Raw genomic sequence first — 21,631 nt, 5'->3', positions numbered from 1 at the left:
CTTCTGTTGTGTCTTCTGTGAACTGTTGATTTGAGATTTCTACCATGTTTGCATGAGATTCAATATGATGTTCAAGTGATGAGATTTCGTTGAGTTCCCAGGCTGCACAATCTTGTTTTGGTCCAAATTTTGATGTTGTATGTGGCAATTTGCATTTTAATGAAATAAGAAAGGTTGTAGAGAAAGCTTCGAAAAGACGTATGTAGCTCACTGGGAGGAATGGCAGAATTGAAACAAGGAAAATATCTAGGACTGCCTATGGTGATCTCTAGGACAAAGGACTAGATCTTTGGTTTCATTAAGGAAAACATTAAGAGAAAGCTGCAGGATTTGAGGAATAAGTTGCTGAGCACTGCAGGCAAGGAAGTGATGCTCAAGGCAGTCTCTATGGCAATGCCTACCTATGCCATGTCTGTCTTCAAACTGCCAAGGAAGCTCTGTAAAGACATTAGCTCACTGATAGCCAATTACTGGTGGGGAGAAACAAATGGTAAAAACAAAATGCACTGGTTATCTTGGAAGAAAATGTCAATGAAGAGGAATGCAGGAGGTCTGGGATTTAAGGGCGTTGAAGCTTACAATAAAGCATTGCTAGGCAAGCAGATTTGGAGAATACTCACTAAACCAAACCTCTTGTTAAGCAAAGCGCTGAGAGCAAGATACTTCCCCAAAGACTCAATCCTAACATGCAAGACTCACAAAAATGCTTCCTAGATATGGCAAGGATTACTAGGAGCCAGAAGCTTGATGGATAAAGGGTTGATCAGAAGGATTGGCAATGGGAGAAGTACAAGCATCTGGGACCATAGATGGATTCCTGGATCTAGTTCAGGTAAGCCAACCTCCACTAGACCACTAAGCAAGGACTTGAAGATGGTGCATGAGTTAATCAGTCATCATAGATGGAATATAAACACCATCTTTAAGTCTTTCAATCTAAGTGATGCTGAGAAGATCTTAAACATTCCCTAAGTCTGATGGGGAGGGAGGACATCTACTATTGGCAACACAATGCAGGAGGGATATACACGGTCAGCTCAGGATATAAACTTTTAATGAAGAAGAGTACAAATGCTGAGAAGGAAAAGTCAGAAGCAGCTGGTCCAAGTATCACAGATAGTAGTCAACAAGTTCGTCAAATGTGGAACACCCTATGGAAGCTCAACATCAAGCATAAAATAAAGTCTTCATTTGGAAATGCTTAACAGGTGCACTACCAGTGAGAGCAGCAATATACAGGAAGACAAGATTGGGAGATCTAGTGTGTAGAATCTGTGGGGAAGAGCAGGAAATAGTGGAACATTTACTGTTAAACTGTCAACACACGCAGGAGATATGGAAGGCAGCACCAATACAATGGGATGGTGCGGTAGACCAACAAGGAGACTTCAAACATTGGTGGATTAGGATCTCAGAGGCAAGGAAAAGGCCAAGGGAGATGGAGCATATTGGACTGACTGCAAACATCTTATGGCAAGTGTGGAAAGAAAGGAATAAGAAGGAATTTGAAAACATAAGCAACTGCTTACCAGCTAGGACAATTGGGAAAGCTCAAAACGAATGGTTGGAGCAAGAGGAAATCATGAACACTAAACCTAGTCTGAGCACAGGAGAAACAACTTCCAACCAAGAAGAACATCATCAGGGTCATGCAGAAGAGGGTACCATCATTTTAGACATGGCTACAATAAGTCAGTACGGTCAAGTCTCACTGGGGATTGGAGTTACAGCTAGAATGCATCCAAACATCAGGATTGCGGAATGGGCGCTTAAAGAGAGAAACCTGGGAGATAGAGTCATAAATGAAGCAGTGGCCATCAAGCTGGTTTTGTGCAAAGCTCTAGAGCTGAATTGGAGTAGGATCACGATTCACTACCACAACCAGGAACTTTTGAGACAGATAAAGTACAAGAGCCCGTCCAACAGTAGTTTAGCTACCTTGATAGATGACATGCTAAACTTGTAGAAGATGTTTCGCATGTGCTTGTTTTGCTTGGTTAATGAAGAGAGAATAGAAAGAAGTAAAAAATTAAGTTCCCATGCCTTAGGCATTCTTGTGGATGAGGAATGGAATTTCCTCAGTGCTACTAAGCATTAGATGTACAGTCTTTTCGAGCCTTTGCTCGCACTTATATTTTTCTCGTTACAATGAATGAAATGATTCTAACATTTCGACAAAAAAAAAGTAGAGAAAGCTTTGAACCAGGCTGCATAGAAATTTTAAAAATTGTGACTTAACCTCTCAATTTCTACATAATTACATTGTGGCCCAAAATCTGAAAAAATTAATTAATTTTGCCCCTTTAAAGTTTTAATCCTTTTTTGCATATTTTAAGAGGGTTTTTATCTTTGGATTTTTAGGATATAATTAAGGCTCAATAATTTTTGGTGGATTTATTACCTTGATGGGTTTTAGTAAAATAGGTTAGGTTGGGTTAAGGGTTATTTTTGTGTGGGTTTTAGTTAAAGATTGGGGTGTATTTTGGTTGGGTTTGACATGGGCCTGAAAAGATAGAGCCCATGCATTTCGATTGGGTTGGACTGGTGAAAAATGGTAGGCCGGCCCACTCTTTTTCTTAGGTCTTTTCGTTGGGCCAAATGGCCTTGGCCCATGAAAATAGTGAAAAGGGCCCAAGAGGCCTTTGTATCTTACATGACATGGACAAAAATTGCATTTCAGTTCCTAAACTTCAGAGTATTTTTATTGTGGCCCAAAAATGTTAGATTTATTTCAATTAGATCCCTAATTTAATTGCAATTTGTTCACTAAACTTTATTTTTGTTTAATTTCAATTCCTAATCTTTGTAATAATTATAATATGACCCCAAATACCCCAAAAACTTTCTTAATTTTTGCAATTAGGTTCCTAATAAGTTTAATTTCTTAAATATAAGTTGTTTATCTTCTTTAATTGTTAATTATATTCATTTAAATGCTTTAATTGGTAAATTTCATGGTTATTTCCACTTCTTTATAATTTATTTGTTTATTAAATTGGTGCCTTGACCATTTTGTTGATTTTGGAGTATAAATAGGGCAAATCCAACCTCATTTAACCACTACTTCAAGGGGGGTACCTTCTTTTATTGTTTTAACTCCTCTTATGTGCTCCTATGTGTTTTTGTATGTGTAATTGCATATTTTGAGTGCTTTTTCTCTTAATTACTCATTTTATTCATTTTAAGTTCATTTTATTTAATTTTGATGATTATTTGAGAGGCATTTAAATGACAATTGTAATAGATAGATGCTCAAGACATGTATTTAGCTAAGTTATGTAATAGATAGATTTTAATTTTGTCAAAAATATAATTAGTTAGATAAATGTAATAGTTAGGTTATTATTTTTTTAAATTCCCCCCTTAGATTGTAGTTAGGACTCCAAATGTAATAGTCAGATTTTTATGCACGCTTCTTTGGTTGTGTGCTTGCATACTTGTGTGTTTATGTGTTTATTCGCTTTCTTTAGGGTTTTGCATATAGATATCATGCCTACGTGTTATGTGTTCTATGTGCTTTATGTGTTTATTGTTTTAATTATATTTTATATGATTTATTTGTTTATAATAAATGCATGACATCACCACACTAGTCCAATGCTAGCTGTGGCATTTCTCCCCGCTTTCTCACTAGTCTAATACTAGTGAGAACTTATAGAAATGGGTTAGTCCAATGCTAGACTCTTTAGACCGTTTTCACGCTAGATTAATGTCTTGTGTGACATTTATCGTATTTCATACATGTCTTCCATTGTTAGGATATTTTCTAATCTTCCATGATATTTCCTCTATATAATATCTCCCTTACCCCTATGTGCGTGACATTTAGACTTGCATTTCATTTAGGAAGTAAGAAGTAGACTAGTCCATTTGCTTGACTAGGTTAGGAGAGTCACCCTTCAAAAAAAAATGAACGAGTGTGGTTTCTTAGTTTTAGCAAGCTCTCATCCCATCTATAAAAGGAAAAATTGAGTTACGAATCTTAGTCTCCCATACCTGTTATGTTGCATTCCCCTTTTCTAGGTCATACATATTTATCTATACATTATAATTTTCTTTTTTCGAGTCTCATCCTTTGCATTCTTCGTGATCTCTCTAAAGAATTGTTTTGGATTTCACAATTAATATGGCTAACACCAATTAAATTTTGAAGAGACATCTTGCCCTTTTCGATACTCCCTAGTTCTAAATTTGCATCCATATAGAAATATCCTAACGTGATAAGTTTTTATAGGTTAGACTAGGAAAATTTTCAACTAAATCTCACAACTAACCTTGGTTAGATTGAAAGGGTGTATTAGATCAATCTTTGCCTTCTCTTTCTTCAACCATGACACTCGAACCCTTTTTTCTTGTTTTCAAAGATCTGGAATCGTCTAAAAATGGGTTTTATTATTTTTATTTATTTATTTAAAAATATATTTTAGGTGACTTGGTACACCTAAACTCAATACTAAGTGACAACTCCTAGTTTTTCCTAAAAATGCTTTTTAGATTATTTTGGGCTAAAATCGTTGCGTATTTTAAGTCCCATTTTAGGCCATTTTCCTTTTATTCCTTTTTCTTTATTTTTTTAATAAAAAAATTCATTTTTTCAAAATCAATAAATACATTTTTAAACACCTAAAATTTTTTTTTTCAAAAAAATGGGGCGACACACAAATGATTCTAATCAACAACATTTCAATACACTTTCTATGAATCATTCATCAGAGGGTTCAACAAAAACAACAGAGGATTGGAATCCTCATAAAAAGATTTGCATGAGGAGGTAGATTCAATGTACTATTTTTCTCTCTTAAATTATAATCTTTATGTATTGTCTTGCACAACTTTGAATGTGACAAATCATTTATTTTTTATAATTAATTATCGTACTTTGCTATAATGCAGTGACAATGCAAAATCAATAAATGCTGATTTGCATGTCAAAATGGAGGAGAATATTCAAACAGAAGAAAAACAAAAAACAAGTTTTTGAAGGGTAGAATATTTTTTGATACTATTTACTGCACTTTTGGCTATTTTCAAGTTTTTAAATGTTTTGGTATTGTCGAATGTTATTTTTTTATTTTTGAATTATTATTCACTGAATTAGATATTCAAATTTATATTATAAAACTACTTTGAATAACAATGCTTACATAGTAATATACTTAAGAAAGGTTATAATAGATTATACATTAAATTTGTATTTTATATCGATATTTTTATAAAATTGACTAAATAGTTTATTATTTTTCAATGATTCCTGTTCAATGAACGGGTACAAAATTAGTTGACAAAGAAAAGAGAATGGGAATCACGTTTGTCTCAATACCAAAGAAAATGGGAATCACGTTCGTCTCAACACGTATGCAGAGTTCAGCATAGGAAACATCATTAATCTTCTACAAAAGTTTGGTATGTTTCGCATTCTTGAACAAAAATCGAGTTTCAGATGGTTAGCCAAAAATAATAATCATTTTTCAGACGGTAGCTTGTATTAAAGCCAACTCTTTTTTCTCTAGTGAACTAGGGGGAAAGTCTGCGCTAAGCGTGTGAGTTTTAACCTATGTGATAAAATATTTATTCAAATAAATTTATAAAAGGCTAGTAGAATTAGAACTGCATAGCAATTGGTTTAATTGAATCAGTTGAAGTGCATGAATTTATAAGTAAATTGGCCAAATCAACAAATTTATAAGCAAAAAAAAAAAAAAAAAAAAAAGGATTGTAGTAGATAATCACACTATACCATAATAACAATATCAAAAATATCATTTACCTTTGTTACTATACCATTATAACACAATTATAGCCATATCCAATCAACAATTGACATGTATAAACTATAAGGTCAGATTTAGATCCTACCTTGGTTATGAAATTATAGTCAATAGATAATCTTTAGTCGCAGTTTAATCACCTGCAGTCACGGCCATCATATTTTGGAAATATAGTTAGAAAATGCAAAATGGTTCCTATGGATATTCATATGTATATACCATGTATTTCATAATGAAATTTTCATATTCACACAATAGCTATTGAGAAAATATTGCAGCAGAAAACTCACAGTTTTTATTGTATCAACTAGACATCCAAAACTCCAAAAAGTGAGAAAGTAAATGAGCATACCTGTCTAAACACCCATAACAAAAGATTGAGCACATGCACTTGAAACAACATTCTTTAGTATTAAAAGCCTCCATTATTGCCAAGTTGAAGAGCACTATAATTATAATTGTAACGGATTGGAAATATGAATCAAAACCAATCATGTTCATTATTAAGTGCTTCCTGAACCAATCATCTTTAGCATTAAGACCCTCTATTATTGTAGCCATAAAAGCTACTCAACAATTATAAAAGAAGATGAAGAGCATTGCAATTACACTTGTAAGTGATTTAAACACCACTTAAAAGCTTGACAATCACATGGAATATAAGCCAATTGCAAATGAGAGGATACAATAGTCAAACCCAACTCAACTATACATTATAATGTTGCACATTTGGCTTAATCACTTGCATTTGATTTTTTTCTTACCTAAATTATCCCCAAAGATGACAGATGAAAATTTTCCAACGGTCACGTATAAACTCCTTTATATATATATATATATAGGATAAGATTTAGTCTCTTTGTTATTTATTTTCAACGTCTACATATTTAGTCCTTTAAACTTTAATTTATCTGGGTTCTCAAATTTAAAATTAACTTTCTCAAAGACTACTGTCTTTGGTGATTATGAGAAAATGAGGAGAAAGTGACTGGTACAGATTCCAAAAGCAAGGGAAGGAATAAAAAGATAGCAAATCGAAAAATTTATATGAGAGGAGTTTAAACATAGAGTTCCTGCTTATGTTTATTCTTCACTGTTTTAAATATTTTTTCCTTTCCTAAACTCCCAAATTAAGGAGGCCTATTTGATGTTCAGAGATTGACATTCTTTACCTCACGTTAGCTTTCATATAAACCAATGCAGTTATTGCATAAGGTGGCAAAATTTAGAGTAAAATGGCCTTCAAGAGCTTCTTGGCAAAAACTAATCCAAGTTTCACTCCTTTATTTGGCCTAGCTGATATTTATTCCAATAATAGTAAAAACGCCCTGAATTTCTCACGTTGTTAGATACAAATTTATCGAGGAGAAAAGTTTGCTTTTGAAAGAAAAAGTGAAAAAAGAAAGATTGCCAAACTTATTACCTACAAATGGGAGAACTTACTACCCATTTGGATTGTTATTTTTAGGAAGTTCTGTAGAAAAATGTATTGTATTGATTAAATTTATGTGAGATAAAAAGATAATTGAGAAATATGTTCATTAAAATGTAAAAATTTTTCTGTAAAAATCTACCGCTTAATTTTTAGCACCCCATAAAATGGAAACTACTTTTTATTAATAGAAAAAGCTAGCACTTAATACATTTTATTTTTGAGTATTTAATGGAGTTGTCAAACACCTGCTAAGACTTGCAAGGAGAAAAGAAGAGAGAACAGGAGGGGAGAGGAGCTTGAGGAAGGAAATATGTATAATTGGTCCACATATCAATAAGTTTAACTCGTTTATTGCACGTTCTCATATGGACGAATAGTTTCAAGAAAGTTTCGATCTGTAGCCAGCTTTTTACGTATATTGTTGTTATTGGTCGCGTTATAAACTCCGAACGGGATAATTTCAAAAACCTCAAGGGAGGTTTTTGACTATTTCACTGTCCTCCTCTTAAGTTTTAAAAATTACACTAATCTCTCTTAAGATTAATTATCTTGTAATATTTAGACTCAATTGATAATTAAAAAATAATATTATGAGAGAAAAGATAATATGATTTCATTATTGTCCCTCAATTACTATATTATTTAATACCAACCTACACATTAAAGAAAAATATTAAAATTTGTTATTTATTATTAGGGATCAAATCACATATAGTATCAAAAACTAATATGTCATGTTATATTTTTCACATAATACAAAATCCAAATTACTCTTTTCAGTTACATACCCATTGTCAAACATTATTAACAACAAATAATAAAAAAATTTGTAACCAAAATATTATAGAGATCAAACTTTAACATCATAAATATTCTTATGAATATATTAAGATTAGTTATTGAGAATTTTATGGTATTAAAGTTCATTCTTTATAATATTTGGTTACAGATTTTTTGATTATTTATTGTTGATCATGTTTGAAGATAAGTTTATAGTTGAAAAGAACAATATAGATCTTATATTAAATAAAATATATAAAATGATATACAATTTTTTATGTCATATGTGATTTAATTTCTGATGATAAACAATAAATTCTAGTATTTTTTTAATGTTTGGACAAGTATTAGATTAATTAAATAATTTAGTAGATGAGGAGCAATGGTGGAATCATATTATTTTCTCTCTCATAATATTATTTTTTAATTATTGATTGGACTTAAATGTTACAAAATAATAAACCTCAAGAAGGTTAGTATAATTTTTAAAATTTGAAAGGAGGTTAGTGAAATAGTTAGAAATCTCAAGAGAGGTTTCTGAAATTATCCTATTCTAAAAGCCCCGAGCCCCCGACCATACCGGAAATTTTACACTTATTCGTTCTTTGGAAAAACGAAAGGTTGCAAACTTGCAATAGATTGATACTTGGAAGCTTGAAAAGCACTGCGACTGAAGCCCATGCAAGCCACTCGTCGTTTACTTTTGGCACATCATCAATGTTGCTATCAATCAAAACCAAAAATCAACTCCATAAATTTGACAAATTCAAGCATTTTTGAATGGTTATCCCATTTTTTTTATAAAAGAAAATTTCATTAACAGATTGTTAAAAATTCTTCAATACGATTTGATTTACGTTATTGTTCTAATAGCAAATTAAACATACACAAGTAATTATTGCAATTTAACAGATATAATGATCTAACAAATTATCAACAGATCTGAAAATACAATAATTTTCACAATTATCTTCTAATTAATAAATCACTGCAACTTCTTTGTCTGTCTTGTAATCATCAAATCTATTAATCAACGGTTTTAATTTTCAATAATTCTGTTGGTGAAACGGCACCGACATTTCTACATTACTAATGTCATGTACACTAGTTTCAATTGCATCGTGCAATACGAATATAAATAGTAGTACTACAAAAGACGATTAAGACAGGTGTAAAGAAACACAACATTTTTTTCGCTTATCAAAAGTTGTATCAATGTCATTCGTTCAAATTCAAAGTCAAATTCAATTTATTGGCGAAAAGTCCATCCCTAATACCGTGGTGCCAGTGGGAAATTGAACAAGTCAAGAAAAGAAACTAGTGGGCATAATTTTGGTTCCACGTGACTTTCAGCAGTTGCTCTTTTTAAAACTTGTGGTTCAATCAGATTACAATGAATCAGTGGTGTTCTATGAACCGACCGGCGAAGGATTTGTGGCTGAGAAGCAATTCTATTTACCACCACAAAATTCGTCAGAGTCCTTTCCCGTGGGAAGATGCATAAGCAATTCGTGCTTCATGGAAAGGTGTTCAAAGGAGCCACGAAAATCCAGCCCTTCTCCATCCTTGTGTAAATTATGGAATGTGCCTAGCCCATGGTTGTTTTTTTGTGGGATGCCTGCAAATTGTACTATTGAGGATTATCCCCTAGTTATGAACCTTTCTTGCCTACATAATAAAGAATAGTTTTGTTTTTGTTTTTTTTAAAAAAATAGAAAAACGTTTTTAACATTTTATTAAGTGGGTTCAAGCTCTTTTTGGTTACCGAACTTAATCCAGTTGCAAACTCTGACAAACTAGTTAAAAAGTCTGACATGTAATGCATCAAAAACCATCAAATTGTTGTGAAGATCGTGTCATTTCAAAAGCTAAAATTTAAATTAATGCTTCGTGCTAGTGTTAAGAACAAAAGTTTGATTCTTATATGCGGATTTTTGTTCTTTTTTTTTTTTCCTAATACTTCCTTCCGTCGTAGCCCCCTCTTGCTAGCTTTATTAAGGAAAAGCCTTATATGCTTTGCATTGACCGTAGAGCATCTAGGCCTTATTGCTAGGGATGTTCATGGATTGGGTAACCAGTTTATTTGCAATTTCACTGAAAGCGGTTCAGTGAAATTGCATTCCATATTCTAACCCTATTTAATCAGTTAACTGCTAATTTATTAACTTGTAAGATGGTGTTGGGTAAATAGGGTAATCTAGCCTTCTTGTACTTATAGAGAAAAAGAAAAATGAAATTAGATTAACAAAGAAAACAATACAGCAATTATCCAAATTAATAAGAGTGTTTAATCCTACAACTCTAGAAAAACTACCAATAAAATAGAAAATCAGAACACAATAGATAATTAAAACATAAAATATTCTAAACATTTGTTTTTGTTTTCTCTACTTCTTGAAAATTATTAACTCTTTTTTCATTAAGAATGAGGGTTACTTCACAGCCAAATATGTAAGTTCTAAAAATTAAAAACAAAATAAGTAGAGTGGTAAAGTGGATAAAATTTATGAGGAAGAAAAAGAAATTTTAAAGAAAGACAAAAGATAGAGTAGTAGAGTAAATGAAATCAGTGGTAATAAATATAGGAATTGGAAAAAATAAATCGAAGATCAAGTTAAATATACAAGTTTATAAGTTGTGAAAAATAAAATTTACAGTGGCATGGGTCTCGTAACTTAAATTATTAGTAAATGATTAAGTAATTATGGATTGAGATTTGGATATTAATTATCTTAATCAACCTTACACACACGCGGGTGGGTTCGGATAATCGCAGTTTTTGAAAATTGAAAATCATACCTTAACCTAATTTTTCAAGTAGGGAACCAGCTAACCTTATTATTTTGAAAATTATGAGTTAGTTATCCTATTTTTCTGTTTGGACCAATCTGGCTTTCTTGATTACTTGCCTTTTCAATTCTTTTTGAACACCCCTACTTATTGCTGCTTTTTCATCAATTTTATAGAAATAAAAGGTAGAAAATTGATGCCTATGCGTCTAAAAAACTTTCCATTCACATCATTATCTATTAATTGCTCAAACATTACCCAAATAAAAACTCGCTTTGCACATCCATATCTTCATCAACTATATAATTATGAAAATAATTGCTCTGACCATTTTGTTAAGTGAAGATCTCATAAAGAGTGTTTCACACTTCAAGGTTGTACATTGTTGGATCTTCACCTAAAGCATTTTCGTCCCTCACAAATTCAAAATAGAACAAATGATTTCATTCCAATGTTAACTGTATTCTTTTCGTTTTGGGAACAAAATGAAAACAAAAATGGACCATTTTGGTTTCTAAACACACTTCTGGCTCTTAATTAGTATTAGAAACTCATGCGACAAAACCATTAACTCTTAATTTTTACCAATTCCCCTCGCAAAAAAGAAATATTTAACCTAACCCAATTCAAAATAATTAGGGTCCATGTTGGGGCTCGATTGAGGAATATCAACTGAGAGAGATGGGCTCATTCGCCGTGGCCACTAAATAATGTTGGTGCAGCAAAGAATCATGAAGATTCATGGCTTGTAGAAAGCCCAATAAAGAAGTTCTATGGCTGCTCGTATTATGAAATAAGTTTTCCATGACAGTAAGAACATAAACGATTGAAAGAAGTACTGCATGGACTTACCCTTTAATTTTTGGTTTATTCTATTGATTTTGTTTTGTTCTATTTTAGTTTCATTTTTTTTTTGTTGATGATGAACATTTAAAGCATAACGCAGCAAGGTGTGAAATGTGCAACTGATTAAGGCGGCTGGCTAACTCAGGGGACTATCGAGGAATGTGAAAAACATGGACCGGCCAAGATTGAAGGAAGTAGTAGCAAAGAGGGAATGCAGAAGATGTACATGCTTTTGGTTGTCCAAGTGATATTACATACGCAGGAGATGTCCAAACAGTAAATAGGATTGACCATTGTTGGATGGAATCCTCTTGCATCGTACTCAGTCACACCCTATTGAGGAATGTGAAAAACATGGACCGGCCAAGATTGAAGGAAGTAGTAGCAAAGAGGGAATGCAGAAGATGTACATGCTTTTGGTTGTCCGAGTGATATTACATACGCAGGAGATGTCCAACACAGTAAATAGGATTGATTAATGAAGATGCTAGATTTTAAGGCCTCATTTTGTATGTGTGGAACAAAAAATGTACAATTTCAAAATGCAAGCCAGAATTTGTGGGATTTTCCTTTCTCATTGATAAAATTCAATCTTTTTCTGGACCATTGTTGGATGGAATCCTCTTAAATCGTACTTAGTCAAACCCAATTCTTCCGAGTCAAACTTGGATACCAGTCATTTTTCTATAAAAGCACCCCCATGTCCAATTTTTATAGACCACAGACAATATTAACAACTCTGACACATTTGTTCATGCAATCACAGGTATCAATCCAACAAATTATACCTGAAATCATCACTTTTACGTCCAAACCTTCTCTGGCAGTAACCATGGAACTTTCCTCAATCTTGTGGAGTCTATTCTCAATGCTCATTCCAATGTTGTTGTCAAGCCTAATTAGACAGAAAAAATCCAACCCTCCTTCCCCTTTACCTCCAGGTCCAAAGTCCTTGCCTTTTGTGGGATGCATTTTCCAAATGCTAAGAAACAGACCAACATTTGAGTGGATGCACAAAATCATGCATGAGATGAACACCGAAATCGCTTGTTTTCGTCTTGGTGGCATTCATGTCATTCCAGTCACTTCTCCTGAAATAGCTCGTGAGTTTCTCAAGAAGCAAGACTCAATTTTCTCCAGCAGGCCTGTTTGCATGTCTGCAGAACTTCCCAGCAGCAAATACCTATCGGCAGTTCTTTCTCCTTCAGGCAATCAACAGAAGAAAATGAAGAAAATTGTCATTTCCAGCGTGCTTTCGCCTGCTAAACACCGTTGGCTTCATGGCAAACGCATCAAAGAAGCTGATCATTTAGTTAATTACATACTCAATCAATGCAATAATTCTTTGACCGGTGGCGAAGTGAACATAAGAATTGCTGCAAGGCATTACTGCGGGAATGTCACGCGGAGGTTGTTTTTCGACAAAAGATTCTTCGGGAGAGGTACGGAAGATGGAGGACCAGGGACTGAGGAAGTAGAGCATGTTGAAGCACTCTTCACAATTCTTGATCATTTGTTTGCGTTCAGTTTATCAGATTATGTTCCATGGATGAGGAGTTTTGATATGGATGGCCACGAAAAAATCCTTAGCATGGCTGTTGGAAGTGTGAGAAAGTACCAAGATCCTGAAATTGATAGAAGGATTGAAATGTGGAAGAATGGCTTGAAGAAGGAAGAGGAAGACCTTTTGGACGTCCTGATCATGCTTAGAGATGGAACTGGTAGGCCATTGCTGACAACTGAAGAGATCAAAGCACAAATTATGGTAAAGACAAACCCTATTCTCCATATTCTAAACATTAATTAGTCATAAGGTAGCAATTCTCAAATTATGATAGTTTTTGAAATGAATCTTCAATGAATACGTTTTCTAAACAACATATTTACTTAATGCATTTTTTGAGAAATAAATGCCTAAACCAATCAATGAATCTATTTTGTAAATGTGTTTTTTAGAAAAATATTGCATTCACTAAACACATTTTTTCATCCTTTGTGTGGGAGTATAAAAAAATCATGCTTTGGGAATCGTATTGCAAATGTCTTACCTTTTGAGAGTTATAATTTCAAAAGTTGTAAGAGTTTCCAAATAATGAGAGTTCTGAAACAAATAAATACGTTGTCTTAAGGAAAAGATTCCTAAACAAGTAAAAGTACTTTTAAGAAAATAACTAATTAACTAAATGCATATTTTACCATTTGGGAAGAGGTTTGGAAAACACCACTTTTTGAGAATTGATATTTAAAAAGTTCCATCTTTTCAAAATTTACTCGAAAATGTTCCATAATTTTCTGTATTGCTTTGAAGTTTCAATTATGTCACCAGTACATGGCATGAGAAAACATGTAGACGATCAATGTTTCCCTTACTAACTGATTTCAAACATAACTTTTACAGGAACTAATGTTAGCAGCAGTGGATAATCCCTCAAATGCTATCGAGTGGGTGCTAGCAGAGATGCTAAATCAACCCGAATTACTTCAGAAAGCCACACAAGAACTGGACACGGTGGTTGGAAGGGATAGACTGGTTCAGGAATTTGATCTCCCGCGGCTGAAATACATAAAAGCATGTATAAAAGAAGCCTTTCGACTCCACCCCATTTCGCCCTTTAATGTTCCTCACGTATCTACTCAAGACACCATTGTCGGAGGCTACTTCATCCCAAAAGGCAGTCATGTATTGCTAAGTCGTCTTGGACTTGGCCGAAACCCAAGAATTTGGGAGGACCCTCTCAAGTTCAAGCCTGAGCGTCACCTGGAGGATTTGGATGAATTGAAAGTGGATCTCAATAATCAAGAATTACACCTTTTGTCATTCGGCATTGGAAGGCGTGGATGTCCAGGAGTTCAGTTGGGTTCTACAATGTCTATCATGTTGCTAGCTAGGCTTCTTCACAGTTTTACTTGGGAAATTCCTAGAGGTCTTTCACGGATTGACTTAACTGAGTCACCTCTTTTTGCCATTGCTAAACCACGGTTAGCAATTTTATGACAACAATACGTGTGTATTATCAACGTCTTGCGGCTGGACATGCTACAACTCTCTGTTAAGGCTATTAGGTAGAAATTAAGAGTCGCATATTTGCAGTTATGCTTAGTGTCTTAGTGTAACAGTTGATGGTCGTAAGATATTAGTCAATTCTCTTCAAGGTTGAGCAATTATTATCATCTCATCTCTGCTCAACTAGCCTATTTTACATCATCCAGAATCATGTATCTTTATGTTCACGAAAAAAAAATAAAATAAAATGTGTATGTTTGAAGTTATGATTCCCACAATGCTTATGCTTTCATATTATCAAAATATAGAAGTTCTAATGTTTAAATGGGCTCATCCCATGTAGCCCAGGAGTAGGGTAGATCGTCACTTGAACCTAACGCTTTAAGGGTTGAGTCTTGGAGGGAGTTTACGTTGCTTATTAATTCAGCATAGGAGAAGCGAGATAACTTGTACTGTGTATCTTAAATGAACCTAACCCTCGTAGGGTAACTTCTGTGTATCCTGGCTAGAATTAAATGAAGTCTCTCTGTTATGTTTCAAGAGAAAGAATAGTACAGTAGAAGAGAGATAAGGCTCTTAAGTATTCTCCAAAGTATAAAACGAATAAAGTTGAGAACGAAATCTTTTTCTGTACAAGTATGTCAAGGAGTAGAGTTTGAATTGGATCCATTTTATCTAGACTCAGATCCATCGAATTTATTTGCACCAATATATTAAAATTGACTAAATTTTGCCTTCTGATTAATCATTAAAAATTTTGTTATATTTTTGATCCATTTTTCTCCGTTCAAATGTTTCGTGAAATTTGGACTCTAAAATATTCTCAAAATATTCATTTTTAGAATATTGATTTATAGATCAAAAGAAAAGTAATGATACAATCGAATGATTTTATATAATTATAGTAATTTTAATATAAATAAATGGAGAGAGAGCAATGGTGAGAATCCCAATTCCATCTAGAAAACGTGTTAGTAGTATCAAAGTGTAGGAAAGATAGACTGAGGATGGAAGGCCGGTGCCATTTGTGGAGAAACCCAAACTCCAATGGGTTGAAATTAGGTCACCAACCACCACCGCTTAATGCCTTTTTGCTTAGTTTGGGTTCTCACACTACACAGTAACCAAACTTTTCAACACTTTGAGAATTTTCTTTCATTTTCTATCAAGGTAGTTCTCGTGTACTTGCCAGTTTTTTCAAGTTAAAAAACCGTCAATACATGTACGATGTACGGACTATAATTACAATACGTGGGTGCATGGCATATCTAGTCTGGACAACAGAAGATTTGGTGCCTCAAGTTCTGAACAGTTTTTGAAGGGACCTACGTGCATATAGAAAATTTCTATGAAAACCATATATTTGCTTGGATATATCACCCATGCTGCATGCGAAGAAGCAAGACGAAAACACTACCAATTTACTGCAAACTTTCTGTTGAAACAATTGACAATGAAATTAAGGTGACGGGACCTCCAAAAGCCAGCAGACAATCGAAAATTTTGCTTGTTCAGGACCACTACGTTTTCTTCATGAATAGTGATTAGATGGTACGAAATTAGGTTAACTAAGGTCTAAAACTATCTCCAAAAGCTGAAATTATAAAAGAGAAATGCAAATTAGAGACTTTCAACTACAAACTATGACAGTTCAATATCCACGTCACGTAATTTTGATACTATAACTGACATGTACAGGATGTAAAGAGTACCTAAATATAACATGGATATTATAAAGTTTTACAAGTAATTTGTGCTCCTCTCCCACTTATTATGCAGTATTATTTTATTTTATATTATATAAAAAGGAGTTCATCTCAAACTCATTCTTTAACTTTCTTCTGCCAAATTTGAGGTTAATTTAGGTATTAAAATCATGCAATTTGGCCATAATCACTTTTTTATCCTAAATTAACCAGTAACATAGTTTGAGAGTTGAGTCGATCTCTCAGTTTCCATCCTTTCATCTCCTCTTTCCATTACTTCCAATTATGCTAAATAACAGATCCTTATTCTTTCCCATCCGTTACTTTCTATTATTTTAATATTGGAACTTTCTTCTTCCTTTCTTAAATTGCTGTCCTCTATTTCAATTGCCATATTAAAGCTTTTCTCTTTGGCCCTTGATACTACTATATGTTGTTTCTTTCAGTCTGCGTCAGCCAGCTTTTAAGGTTTCTTAATCTTGTTAGTCTCCCAAGTATTCTGTTGTTCTAAACTTAAAGGGATTTTTTCTTTGCTGATTTTTGTGGCCATCCATTTGATGTTTTCTCTGTCTTTCCATGATTAACAAGTTTAATGTTAGATTGAGGTTAACTACCTTCAGTTTATTAACGTACCTTGTTCAAACAATTTAACCGCAACTTTCTTTTTTTGTTAAATAGGTTGAAGAGGGAAGAGTTATTTTAATAGTGTTGTTACCCAAAATCTTTTGGAAAAGGTGTGTAAAATTAGTAATTTACTTTACTAATAGGTTAATTTAATTTAATTTTTTTTTTTGCTTTTCTTAATAGTAACAAAAGACTTAGTCGCTAGCCATTGGAGCCTTTTGATGCGAACTCTGACATTTGTTAGATGAAAGAGTCCGGTTACTCAGCTTCTATCGCTATGTGACCACGTACTCATAGAAATTACTACTTTTTGACGCGAGAATCAACACTTTTGGTGAAGATCCCGGTTACTCGGTAGTAAATACTAGCAGAGTACAGTCAACTCTTATTCACAGCCAAATAATACCAAAAATTCAAAATAACACAAAAATCAAAAGGAACTTTGCAGCTGCTAGCCTCATTTTTAAATATGGAGAACTAAGGTTAATAACCGGACCAATTCACATGAAAATGTCAACAGTCATTCCCTATGCCTAGGAGAGTTAACCAAAAATTATAAAAGTCACACAGTCGTCGATATTCACCACAGAGACATTCTTAGACTCAACCACATCCACTTGATACACTTCCATTACTAAAACTTGGCAATAGCAGAAATAGAGGTAACAATCCAACATCAAACTTTGGTATTCACATGAGAGCTAAGCACTAAAAAGAAAGAAAGGGACTGAACGAAAGATAGACAAATAACAAACTAGAAATAAAGGAAAAACCCCTAAAAACTAAAAACTACTAAAACTAAAACCACAACTGATCTGATCCCCCCTACACCTAAACAATACATTGCCCTCAATGTAGCAAATTAACATCACAAGTAGGGGAGAGGGTAACAAAACTTCCCTGAAGTGGGGTCAAAGTGGTGGGTGGTACCCAAATTGAAGCATAAGACTCGCATGCTGCATGAATGCTGCCAAATTCTGCGCCATGCTATGCACATTATTAATTAGACGTAATGACTAAGCAATAAGCAATGAAAGTGGCACAATAATCTTCCAAATCAATAAACAAAAGCAGAAATTACTCAACTCACGTCACTCCAATGGACTCAAGACAGAAGGCAGGAAAATAGACTCAAGTGATACCAAAAATGACCCCAACAAGGTAGCAAATAATGACAAAATGAACTCACCCCTAAAGCCCAAAAGTTGTCACCAATTAGAAAGTCCAATACATAACTCAACTAGGAGCAAATATAAGCACAAGGGTTTGGGTTTTCAAGCAAACAGCTGACCAAACACACAGGGAAGAAGCAATTCAAATAGGCAGCCCAAAACACTGATAAATCCAACTGTAATCAAAACATGCAATAGAAACTCCAAGCAAGGCACAGGGAAAGAAAATCAAACAATATACCACTTGCTAATATCCACCCAGAAACCTAAGAAAATGGCAACAACTCCAGCAGTTTAAAATCCAGAAAAATATTAGTGACGGAGGTGAACAGCCCTACCTCCACTCGTCAATTTGTTTGACAGGTGGTGATGGCGGACAGCGTCCGTAGTAGTGGCGGCGGTGATCTGGTGAGGAGGGCAGTGGTCAAAGGTGGAGGGATGGTGTGCGAAAGAGAGGGACGGCGGCACTGCTGCGGAGGAGAAACAGAGTGAGATACGAGGGGCGAGCGCGAGCTGGTGGTGGCGAAGCTGGAGCTTGGGAGCGGCGGTGGTGCTGAGTGCGCTTGGGGGCTGCGGCGAAGCAGAGCTGGGATGGAGGTGAGCAACCCGCTCGCGGAGAGAGAGAGATCCGGAGGAAGAGGGAGAAGCGGTGCGCGGCAGTGGCGTCGAGCAGCGGGCGGCGAGGTGGGAGTTGCATAGGAGAGAGAGAAGGCGCAAGGACTCTGGAACAGCGCGGCAAGGGAAGGTTGGCGACGGTCGCTGGAGTGGAGGCGCGCGCAATGGAGGTTGAAGACTTCGCGTGCGGCGGTGGGCAGAAGAAAAGAAAGAAAAGGCGAACAGGGGCAGCGGGAAGAAGAAAGAAAAGAGAAAGAAAGAAGAAGAAGAAAGAAAGAAGGAAAAAGAAAGAAAAGAAGAAAAAGAAAAAGAAAGAGATTTTTTTTTTTTTTGGAAAATTTTTTCTCATTAGCAAATTTTATTTTCGAGATTCAAAAGCAGAGATTAACCAACAATCAACAACCGTTCTTGAGCTTCTTTTTTGAATACTTACCTTTCCCGCGAACGTGACGCGGGCACGTCAAGAAGGCACGGAATGAGAAGCTTTCCTGGTTACTTGGCGCGGGCACGTCAAGAAGGCAAGAACCCCTTCTGACGATTCTGACCATGAGCTCTCCATGCGTCATGACGCCGGCGCGTCATGAGGGCAAGAACCCCTTTTGACGATTCTGACCGTGAGCTCTCCATACATCATGACGCGGGCGCGTCATGATAGAAGGATGCCTATGAATCATCAAAAACGAAAATTGAAGCAAAAAATCAATCAAATCCAAGGAAAAACATGTTCAAACTATCAAACAAAATTGAACAAACAACTAAAAGAAATTGGGTTGCCTCCTAATGAGCGCCTTTCTTTAATGTCTTTGGCTAGACATTATCATGTTTGCTCAGGGAGGATAAAATCTTGTGGCTCGTCTTAATGTTTCATCCTCTATATAGTCCTGATAGCCCTCGCAAATAGAGTAATCCTTAAGCACACGAGTTACGAGCTTCCATGGACTAGTAAATGATGTCAAACAAGTCAACGATAATTTACATTCTCCATTCACTCCTCCCTCACTTGCATTTATTGGTTCAAGATATCTTGCCATCTCCACTCTTAACTTATTCCTGTCATGAAATTTCAAATTTTCTGGTATAATAAAATCAATTTCAGTAACAGGAGTTGAAGAATAGGAGTCAGGAGAATATTGATGAAGGAATGGAGGAGATGTCACCGCATTTGGAGATTGTTCACTGGATTCATTCACTTAAACGAGTTGAACCTGGAGTCTCATTTCTTGCACTTCAGCTTCCTTTTCAACTGCATCTTTAAATCCGTTTTCTTGAAACTCTTGCAGTTCCATGTCATTTGGCCGGACAATTGCACTCTCATTTTCTTCAAGGTTGATATTGGTTTGTGAGGGCAATTCTTCAAGGTGAGAAGCTAATCGCGCTATCCTGGATGTCAATTGTTTCATTTGATCCGCCAGGTCGCGAAGGCTCGCTTGTGTCTTCTGATGAAATCGATATGTATTAGTAGCAAATAATTCAATCAATTCCTGAAGAGACATACCTGACATTGATGATGGTTGTTGAGACTCTTGCTGTTGAAAATCCATTGGCCCGGTCGCATAATTAAAATTGGAATTATCCCACCATCCTTGATCATACCTGTTTGGGTAAGGGTCATACCACGTTTGAAATCGATATAGAAAATCTCCAAAAGTATCAATTGGAGCCCTTAGATTATCTTGAAATGTGGGGCATGTGTCGGTTGAATAATCTGAGTCAAAATAAGTTCCACAATTTGCAACAGCCCATTGATCATTAGGAAAAACATGAGTCTCATAACCCCATTCAGGAATAAAATTCAGTCTATCATCAAAATACGGAATGTTAGCAGCCATAAACTATATAAAAAAATAAGAGAAAAATAAATTAAAAATGAAAACAATGTGAACTCAAAAAGGAACAAATTAATCTGGCACCAGTCCCCGGCAACGGCGCCAAAAATTGACAGGTTGTCGAAGCCTGTGCAATAATAAAAATCTATTCAAACTAAAAGTAATTTCTGTAGATAGCGGTGAACAGGGTCGAATCCACAGGGATTGGGAGTAATTGTTTCTTTTCAAATTCACAGTAACCAGGGGGTGTTTTTGTGCAGAGAGTGACAATCAAATAAATGCAAATAAAATCCAAGGAACTACTAGAAATTAAATAACAATTTACTAAAATCAGACGAGTGATAATTAAGGATCTAGCCAAGGAATAACTTCAGCAATGGTTCACCTAATTGATCATTGAAACAAAGGCAATTCCAATTATTTACTAATAAATAGGTTATAACTACCAAACAAGCGATGACAGTCAACCCCTCCTTACTGTGTCGGTGATTAAGGTACGCCCGTTAATCACTACTCTAATTGAGAAATAATCTTAGGTACGCCCGTTAGATTTAATTTCTCAATTGCCTTACGTATTAGATGAGTCCTATTCTAATCAAATAACGTACTACCAGGATTATTTTAGATTAGCCCGCGTATCCCCCTGACACAAATCTAATCATACCAGTTGTCACTATTTTGAGACAATTAAACAATTACGGATTTAACGTCCCAATTGACAATAGATTATGAAATTAACTAATTATCCGGATCCAAGACAATCAATTAATTAAACAATCATAAGCACTGCAACCAAGAGATATGCGAATACCAATAAATAAAAGGAAAAGATAAAATTAAATCGATCTCACAATTTTAGACGAACCAAGGCCTCCGTTATTCCTTGACTAGAGTATGGAAATTATTTCATGTTCGTTGCAAAAAATCCATGTAAAGCTGAAGCAATAGTCGCGGCCATCATGCGGCAGGAAGAATCCACCACAGACCACAAGGAAAAGTCAAAAGAAAAAAACTACAAGGAATCTTTCAATTGCTCTTATTTGCCTCTCACATACGTGAGCTAAG

General features: G+C 34.9%; 1 protein-coding gene across 1 annotated transcript; it reads left to right on the top strand.

The window, feature by feature from the left end:
• The first annotated feature begins 12,459 nt into the window (after positions 1-12,459).
• On the top strand, positions 12,460-14,769 carry LOC113781497 (isoleucine N-monooxygenase 2-like). The gene is made up of 2 exons (XM_027327444.1): positions 12,460-13,384; positions 14,018-14,769. The coding sequence occupies exons 1-2, from the start codon at positions 12,488-12,490 to the stop codon at positions 14,612-14,614; spliced, it is 1,494 nt and encodes a 497-aa protein (XP_027183245.1). The 5' UTR covers positions 12,460-12,487; the 3' UTR covers positions 14,615-14,769.
• The last annotated feature ends 6,862 nt before the right edge of the window (positions 14,770-21,631 follow it).

The sequence above is a fragment of the Coffea eugenioides genome, chromosome 8 (assembly GCF_003713205.1).
Source record: "Coffea eugenioides isolate CCC68of chromosome 8, Ceug_1.0, whole genome shotgun sequence".
Lineage (NCBI taxonomy): Eukaryota > Viridiplantae > Streptophyta > Magnoliopsida > Gentianales > Rubiaceae > Coffea > Coffea eugenioides.
Note: the sequence above shows the minus strand (reverse complement) of the source record. Positions and strands in the feature narration are given on the sequence as shown.

What these genes read in the sequence shown, in the direction of transcription:
- LOC113781497 (XM_027327444.1), top strand. Translation starts at nt 12,488, where the DNA reads ATGCTCATTCCAATGTTGTTGTCAAGCCTAATTAGACAGAAAAAATCC. An exon ending in AGATCAAAGCACAAATTATG is followed by an intron (nt 13,385 to 14,017) that starts GTAAAGACAAAC and finishes TAACTTTTACAG; the next exon opens with GAACTAATGTTAGCAGCAGT.